We start from the raw sequence: 9,701 nt of genomic DNA on the forward strand, positions 1-9,701 counted from the left end.
AACGTTGACAATGGTGACATCAATTTTTATTTTAGATAAATGGATGTTTTCTGGAGAGAGCAAAGACTCTAGTTCAGTAGCTGACCCAGAGTTCTGTACGTATGTCATGATCCCATATCTTTCATGATTAACCCGTGAAATAAGGATATACCCAGGGACAGTGTATTTTGATGGGGGTGATTGGCCAGTAGTATGAGTTTCCTGGATTGCTAGGATGTCCGCTTTGTGCTGTTGAGTGAGCTTACCGAGATAATCACATTTTGGCATTGATATGCCTTCTATGTTTAGTGAAAGTATCTTTAAAGTAGTCCCTAATTGGATGTCGGTATCATTTTTAGTTTGTTTAGGCCCTTGCCTACTTTTCAGATCTGCCGGGCACCTTTCAGCAGAAACGCGGCCCTTTTTATGCTGGGCGACGACCGAGCCAGTATGGGTTTCAGATTGACTAGGATTCATCTTTGGAAGTGTGGGTCCAGGAGAGGGCATAGGCCCTGTTCGGACGTCGGGTTTGGATCACTCTTTGTCCGACTCCTTTCCTTCTGCCATTTCAGCATGGTTGAACCTGAGTTGACTTTGCCTTTGGGGTCATTGGAGTGCGCAAGCCTTTACACGATGACAGCGTGGTGATCCGGCATGAAGGATGTGAATAGTAATTTATGAAGTCTTATTTCTTTATGTGAATAGTAAAAAAATAAGACTTCATAAATTACTAGTATCATAAGTAGATAAGTAATTTTGAAAAATGGAGAGTTTAAGATGATTTCTTCTATTTCAGAATCTTCATAGCTGGATTCCTTTGGCCTCAGACATGGATTTTATATTTAACCTCAGTGTTAGTGGGTGCTGGTGCTGCTTTGATTTGGACAGGACAAGGAAATTACCTGACTTTAATGTCAGACCAGACAACAATATCACGCAACTCTGGAATCTTCTGGGCCATGCTTCAGAGCAGGTAATTTGTTTAGAAGTATTGTCAAGTTTTTCTATAGTTCTATTGTTTTGTCAAATGACAGAGCCATTATTGCTATATAAAAATCCAAAGAAATCAGTTAGGCATTATTTCAGATTATTTAGATTAAAATATATTGTTTGCTATACATGTTTGTAACATCAATAGTAACTTGGTCAGGGCATCTTAAAAAATCATGTAACTGATACAGAAAAGTATGTAATACATGATTAGCTTATCCCTTGTTAAAAGAGTAACAACCTGGAACCATTAGAATTAATGAGAGCCTGTCTCTAGACTAGAGCAAAGAAAAGAGTTTTAAGCCTTAGTTGATAAGGTACAATTATCATATTTTATTTTTTTCAGTATAGCTCACAAAGAGCAACTGTAATTACTCATTATACAAAGAGATGTAATTGATGTATTTCAGTGTCCTCTCTCCAGAATTAAATGTGATTTTGGTGAAGATATAACAATGAAGTACACCATTTACATCTACTTTATTTAGGGTGTTATTTTTTCTCATTAAAATGTATTCATATGTTGCAAGATACCTATATTGATGTATCATTCCCCTCTTTGAGAACTTGACCTTGAGAGTGATTTGGAAATAGAGAAACTGAAATGAGATTAATGAGAAAACAAAAAGAGTCATCTTTCTAACACCAATTTCTTTTTGTTGCCATTTTTAGAAATATGTTTCTATTAAAAGATATGTTTACTCACAAGATAGACATATATAGGGTGGAAATTAGATCCTGTATGAACATTTTTTATGAATCAGTCAGTTGTTGTTTACGACTTAGGAATGGCCACATCCACTCTCCACTGTGATTTTATTTTGTCCACATATAAGTAGCTTCATAAGTGCTTAGTCACCAAGTAGTCAGTTAGCATGCCAACCTGACTCCTCCAGTTTACCCCATTCCTTGAATTTGCAGAAAATAATCTAATACTACTATCATCATCATTAATAATGTTGTTATTATTATCAACATCACAGTCATTTTAACATTATTGAGCTATTTGGATATTAATGTTAAAGATGACAATTCAAAGAACAGAGTAAATAGGTGAGATCAGGCTAGCGTAGTAATTGACTTCTTTATCTCTCAGTACTTCTAGAACCATGTTTTTAAATACAAAGTTAATGAAATAAAATTACAGTGGACCTGGTATGTATACATGTGGACTCTTAGTAACAACAGGTTAAAGAAAGGGAGCATGACTATGATGCAAACATGATATTGTAAGATTGTAGTAAGGTTACCTTTTTCAACAGTACTTTTGTATATTTCCATCAAGTTTTAGTTAAATTACATAGTTTCATTCGGTATTGAGAATTTTTTTAATGTTTTGGTTAATAATTGTATCATTTCCATTTTTCAGTCTGTTGTTTGGTAACATCTTCGTATACTATCAGTTCATGGGAAAAGAGATTATTGATTCCTACACTAGAACAATAGTATTCTCAGTGTTAACAATTGTTGCTGTGATTGGTGTATGCGTAATGTGCATATTGCCCAAACCTGGCTCTGAAGGAGGAGGCCGTACTGATGACTTGGGAGGTCCATATGCAGCACTGAAGAAGTCCTTTGCACTATTTAAAACCAAAGATATGCTTCTCTTATCTGTTACATTCTTTTATACAGGTAAAATGGTAATGGAATAATGTAGAATAATGTATGATACTTACTTGCAAAACTGTTGTCATTTTAGTATATCATTTGTTCCTTTTTTAATCTTAATAACTGACTATAATTTATTTAATTCTTTAAAGTCTTATTTATATATTATGATTTTGTTACCAAGCTCTCTGAAATGTAATTTCCTCCTTTACAATAATTTCTTTAAAACATATAAACAAAATGCTCATATGCTATACATAGACTTAGACTGAAATAAATACTATACACATTTTCAGGCATTGAGTTGTCATTCTTCAGTGGAGTGTACAGTGCCTGTCTAGGGTCAACTCTAAGGTTCCCAGATCCCAAACGCTTGGTTGGACTGTCAGGCATGTTCATAGGTGTGGGCGAGATTTTGGGTAAGTATTGGCTATGCTTGGTGTTGATACCTATAACCCAGATTGTGATGTGTTTGGCCTCATGATATTTTCATTAATCAAATTTTGTTAGAGCTTCTATATGTTTTTTATTTCTTTTGTTTTCTTTTTTTCCAGGTGGAGGAGTATTTGGAATCTTTGGAAGTAAAACGGTGAAATCTGGTCGAGACCCAATTGTGATTTTAGGATATGTGGTTCATATGGTTTGCTTCTTCCTTATTTTCATGAATCTCCCAACAAATTCACCTCTTCAAAATACCCATGATACATCCTTTTTGCCAGGTGGACAGCCCAGGTAATTTACCAGGTTTATTATATTGCTTTTATTTTTGATGTATACATTTTATATGTGTGTGTGTGTGTGTGTGTATGTGTGTGTGTGTGTGTGTGTGTGTGTGTGTGTGTGTGTGTGTGTGTGTGTGTGTGTGTGTGTGTGTGTGTGTGTGTGTGTGTGTGTGTGTGTGTGTGTGTGTGTGTGTTTGTTTTTTCTTTTCTATTCATTTTTGATTCATGCACACATGCACATATTTATGTGTACATGCATGTATATGTATGTATATATTTATGTATATTAGTATTTTTTCATCATATCAATCAGTATCATATATTTTTTTTTTTATGAAATATGATAACAGCAAAGTTTAGATTCTCACTTCTGCTTTTCTTTTCAGTGAGGTGGTTGCCTTGATGTGCAGTTTCTTACTAGGATTTGGAGATGCCTGTTTCAACACTCAAATATACTCCATCTTGGGATCAGTATACCCAGATAACTCTGGTCCTGCATTTGCACTCTTCAAGTTCATGCAATCTCTTTCTGCTGCTGCTTGCTTTTTCTACTCTAGTATCTTCCAGCTGTATTGGCATCTTGGTATCTTGGTTGTTTTTGCCACCCTCGGAACTCTGACTTTCTGTAAGGTTGAATGGAGGGCATACCGCCGTCAGAGGGCAAAGCCAGACACCACTGCTTACGACTGAATGGCTTGGCCATGAATTAGGGAAAAAGCTTAAAATTGTATGATATACAGCTCATCTGGAAGTGTTATACTACAGTTCTTGAGCAGATATTATCATACCATGAACAAACGAATATGCATCACTATGATCCCAAAAGGACCAGAAAGTAACTATTTTTACTGGCAGTTAGTCAGGTTAATCTGTGGTTTTATGCATAAAATTCTTATACAAATCTGTTTGTAAGTCATTGTTGATATTGAAAGGTGGTAGAGAAATTGGTTGTGATACACATACATACATATATATAATGTGAATATATATATATATATATATATATATATATATATATATATATATATATATATGTATGTATGTATGTATGTATGTGTGTGTATATATATATATTTCATAAATTTGGTAATGTGTTTGCATCTATATTTTCATGACTTAGTAAGAAGTTACTGTAAGGAAATATAGACTTTCTTGAGAATTTATCAGGAAAGCATCAGTATATAATTCATCAGTTATCTCTTCTGCTTCCCTTTTTCTTACTTTCTTTGTTAACTGAAATTTTCATTTTGTTATTATGCATTATACATATCATATTTTACTTTAATCTGTTATGTGCATTATGTTTCCATATAGTGCCATTGGGTTATTAGTGTATATAAAATGCAGTAAGGATAATGCATTTAGTTTTAACCAATTTTCCTTTTTCATTCACTTCATTATCATTTAAAGATTATATAGAAAAAATATTGTTGCAGGAGATATTATGTTGTTCTACTTTGTTGACCTAAATAATATTTTATGTGATATTCATCTTTGTCTTAGATGTGCAAAACTCGCATTTTGTCTCCATTGTGTCACAGAAACACATGGATATATAATGCAGGATATGAAATAAATACAGTTAACCAAGCTCTTTTATGGAACTGAAGGTTTTTGAAGTGTTTTAGCTGGATTATGTTATGCAGATGTATTATTTTTTAAATATAACTTTATTGAAGATTTGTTGTGTTCCTTATCATATTTTGTTTTATGCCAAGTCAGTCCATGAATAAATGAGTGTAAATGGCAATAAACATTAATAATTTATGTACTCTATCATGTTATTTTACAGTGGTATATTTTATGTGATATATGCATAGTTGTCAGTTTTAATTTTGCAGTGTGTATACATTATTTTCACTATGAAAAACATGTGAAAGTCTGAAATTAAGAAAAAATATTTAAATATACAATACAATATTAGATGAATAACATGTACAATGCTAGTCAAAACTGTCTTCACTTTTTCATTCAAGTTAGGTAATTTGTGAATATGTTAAGTATGCATGAAAGATGTATTTTGATGGTATTGTTTTATTTTATTGGCAAACATAATTTTTTTAGTATTTTTTTTTTAGATTTCATGTCAGAGCTATTGAATACAGTATAGTGTTTTTCCATTACAGTAAAATTATATTAATTGAATTTCAAAAAAAAAAATACAAACTGAAAACCTGGAGATCTGCAAGAATTCCAGACCACAGGGAAATTTTCCAGTTTTAGAATAAGCACTCAAAAGATCTTTGACCAGCACTGTACCAACAAGATTTACTTTTATAATTAGAATATACATCTCTCATTCTACTCTTTACTCCTTATTAAAAGTACAAGTCATGAATTGATATCTCCGTGGACATTTTTATTTTCTTTATGGCTTTTTCTTCACTGAAGAAGCTGTGTTACGTATATTTAAAAGACTTTCTTTCAAAAGAAAACTGTTCCTTAACCCAGTGCCCCCGGGAAAATATTGTGTTCACTTTAATATTGTTTTGTTAAATGTTACTGCACATAGATGGCTCTGCCAGTGCATAGCCACATACAAGTCAATTAGTAGACCTTGTGACCTCACCTGATATCACCTTCCCTTGAGTTTGTGGGGAAAATGCTTTTTGTACTAATGCTATCAGTTTTGATACTGTTATATTTATTATAAACTCCATAATTACTATAGTGTTATTGACAATAATAACAGCAATATCAATTGCCAGAAAATATTATTGAACATCAAGGAAAAAGGGTAAACAGGTGAGACAGGTAGTTCTTGTCACTGGCTCATTGGTGACTTAGTACTTGTGGAGCCATCTATGTGTAAAAACAATTACTAAATTAAACACACAATAGGCATGGCATGTATGCACATGCTATCCCCAGCGGCATACAGTTAAGGAAAGTTTTTACAACAAAGCATAGATCCATGTGTGCCAGTGTGTGTAGCATAATGATAGTCTTTATCAGGTGATGTCAGCATTTGTCACTGTGATCCTTTCAGTTCACTCATGTTTTAAATTTAAATGCAAGTGGAAATTCTTTTTCTCTTGGTGTATAGTGATTTATCCGCAGAGAATTGAAATTGCTCAATAATCAGAAATATATTGCCATATATGCACAATTTTTGTCCTTTCAAAATGCAATATGCCAAAGAAACATACAATACAAAGAAAGTACAAAAACATTATGAATACATGGGTTGCATATTGATAGATCATATTGCCATCCACACTGTCTTATACAAAATCTTTCCAACAGTCTAGTAATTCTACAGAAAATCAGAATTATTATTAACTGAAATAGGATAAGAACTCAAAGCTGGCAAATATTTTTTTGTTTTTATCTAATATGATCTTTTAGTCTTAAGATATATATACTTTACCAGAAGTTGCAGCAAGGTTTGCATTGCACAATCAGTAATTTGCAATGCATAACAAAAGATATTAGGATTATATAGAAAATAGATAAAATAAGGTTCTATGGAACACTGGTGGAAATTTCTTCTTCAAGAAAAAATAAAGCCAATATTGTGTTTATTTAAAGTATCACAGCACTAGATGTTCATTATAAAAATCAGAAAATTAATTAAGAAATATTTTCAAATCATACAAAAATCCCAAGCCTAGCTACAAAAATTAATTTATGTTCTATTTTAGTATGTATGAGATGTTTGGTAAAAAAAAAAACTAATGCATACAAGAACTTAATCAAATTGCTTTTTTTATTTTATACATCCTGAATATCCATCCATGCCTAAATGGAGGTAAAGAAGAGAACACAGAAATATGAAAGAGAAAACATAGTTGCATTATCTCCTTATCTTCAATTCCTTTGAACTGAGGGATCTACAAGATATTAAATAATTTACAAAATATGGAACTAACTCTTAAAATGAAGTAATTCCAGAAATATCAAATATCTGATATCATTCACAAAGTATAACAAAACAAAAAATATTTTAGAATAGACCAGCAAGTTTTGTATCAGCTTTTTTTCCAAAATATGAGCTTAAATGTACCAAGTATTACATCTTCAGAACCATGAAACAATCTGGGATTAAAGGTGTGGTTTACAGTATCATCTCACTTCTTAGTTCCTAGAGATGGTGCTTGCATTTCTCCCTGTTACATTCACTATGATCCAGTTTTTCACATGATCTCAAGCTCAAATCAAGTCACCATCATTTTCACTTTTAAAAAGAAGATCTGGGATGTTTTTATTGTGTTTAAATTCATTGCTGAAAGAATGAAGTGTACCCTAATGTTACACAGTTTACATTACTACTTTTTCATTATTGTTCAGTCATATATCTGGCCTTATGTTCATAAAAACAACTTTCTATTGACAACAGGTGTGTTCAGTGTTTTATTTTACAAATGTGAGCAGTAGGAAAGGCTTTCACTTTGCTATTAACTAATATAAAATATTTGTGTAAAAATGGTGTAAAGGTAATTTTATTTTTTTCTCTGCAATTATTAGTTGTGTTTTATTTTTCTTTGGTAGACAGGGTCTGCCAGTTGATATTCAAATGACTTTTGTAAACATATAAAACTATATTTGTAAAATTCTCATAAATAAAGGCATTTCATATGTAATTTTGTCTAAAAAAATTCTTCATAGTCTTTTCTCTACTTCCATTAAAAGTATGATATCCATTACATATATCATACATGAACCTGTGACATCTAAACTTAAATACATTTTGGTGCAAAAGTCTCCTGTACTATTTAAAAGGCATTTCTACACAGGCTCATATAAAAAGGTTAAAAGGGCAGAAAAGAGAGTATGAATATATGAGTACACAGAAATAGCTTTTATTGTATATCATTTTGTCTAGATATCTTATACTGATTTAGGTCACGTTGTTTATATTAGTTTTTTTTTCTGTGATTACACCAATTTTTCTGAGAAGTCAAACTTTCGATCACATGCGTTTTATTTCAAATATTTATACTTAATAACATCTAAACTGATTGGTATTACTTTCCTATCAACTTACCATGCAGTCTGGTCAGATTATCTTTACAAATAATTCTCATCACTGGTATTTCTTTTACTTATGATACTGTATTTTTTGTTATTATAACAACCTTATAAACCTTATAATAACAATATGCATGTTCATACTGTGATTTTCGTCCGTAACAGCTTACAGTCAGTAAAAATAGTTTGGCCTGTTATGTTTCACAAAGAAAATGAGCTTATTTCATTGCGTTCATAGAAAACGTAGGTCTTTATAAGGATAACTTTTTTTTATATATCATGACAGTTTTTCATTGCGCTCATAGAAAATGCATTTTTTTAAAAATAAGTATAACCCCCTTTAATATATTCCTGAACTCTAAACCTAAATTTGATGCAGTCAGGTGGCATGGATGTGTATATATAACTTTGCACCATGACCAAATGCCTCTGCTAGCTGTATTGGGGACAAACAGAGAACGCCTACAACCAGACTGATTTGCTTAGACACTATCTTCTTCCTGTCTGAGTGAACTAAGAAAAACACAAATACAGTTCTCGCTCAGCCACGGCCTCTGATAGGATCTCCTACCCCATCACTTCCTACCCAGGGCTGACAGGTGAGCTTGCATTCTTACAACTCCTCAACAAGTCCTGAACACTTCCACTCTACCCCTGAGCCGGAAGGGGGCTGGCGCAGGTCTCATCCCAAAACCAAAGGAGCCGGGGAGGTATCGCCTCGGCTCTCTCCTCAGCTATCTGGACAAGACTGCCGAAAAGATGGTACTAAACCGGCTTCAATGGAAACTGGGACCTCCGCATTAACACCATAGGTTCACAAGTTCACAAGGGGTATGAACACAGTTCACATTGCAGCTACACTCTTAAGCACAATCAGCATTGTCCTATTTGTTGTAGTATTCCTAGACCTGGAGAAGGGTTATGACTTAGCAAGTCCTCTTGCTATTCAAGAGACCCTGAATCAGAAAGGAATTAGAGGAAAGCTCTTGCCCTGGATAGGTACCTATTTCAGGAGCAGAGCAGCCAAAGTCAGATTTCAAGATTACCTACCAAAGTACAAGTAACTAGAAAATGGAACGCCACAGGGTGGGGTCCTCAGTCCAGCCCTTGTCAATACCTTATTGTCCTGTATCCTCAGCACACACCTCCCAAAGGCGTGCAAAATTATCTCCTATGCAGACGATCTTTCAATCATCTCTACTGATCAACACTGCCTAAGGAGAACCCAGCGCTCTCTGATCTTGTGTCTGAGAAGTGTTGTAGGTCAGGACTAAAGATCTTTGCACCCAAATCAAAGGCCCATGGCTTCGAGACTTAATATGCATGGTACAAGTCTGCATATCCAGGGAATGGACCTAGAGTAGGTTCAGGTCTTACAATACCTTGGGTTATGGGTCGACCAGGAGATTCAGTACCTGGTTGACCGAATAA

The 9,701-nt window shown here is 33.5% G+C and overlaps 1 protein-coding gene across 10 annotated transcripts in view; it reads left to right on the forward strand.

Annotated features, from left to right (window-relative positions):
• Window positions 1-4,979, forward strand: part of LOC113806279 (UNC93-like protein MFSD11) — a 49,321-nt gene extending 44,342 nt beyond the window's left edge. For all 10 annotated transcript variants that reach the window (XM_070125664.1, XM_070125654.1, XM_070125656.1 and 7 more), the window contains 5 exons: window positions 776-952; window positions 2,339-2,601; window positions 2,874-2,996; window positions 3,132-3,309; window positions 3,686-4,979. In XM_070125664.1, coding sequence (XP_069981765.1) covers window positions 776-952; window positions 2,339-2,601; window positions 2,874-2,996; window positions 3,132-3,309; window positions 3,686-3,989 — 1,045 coding nt within the window. In that variant the 3' untranslated portion in view covers window positions 3,990-4,979. The remainder of the gene's footprint in view (window positions 1-775; window positions 953-2,338; window positions 2,602-2,873; window positions 2,997-3,131; window positions 3,310-3,685) is intronic.
• The last annotated feature ends 4,722 nt before the right edge of the window (window positions 4,980-9,701 follow it).

The sequence above is a fragment of the Penaeus vannamei genome, chromosome 9 (genome assembly GCF_042767895.1).
Source record: "Penaeus vannamei isolate JL-2024 chromosome 9, ASM4276789v1, whole genome shotgun sequence".
NCBI lineage: Eukaryota > Metazoa > Arthropoda > Malacostraca > Decapoda > Penaeidae > Penaeus > Penaeus vannamei.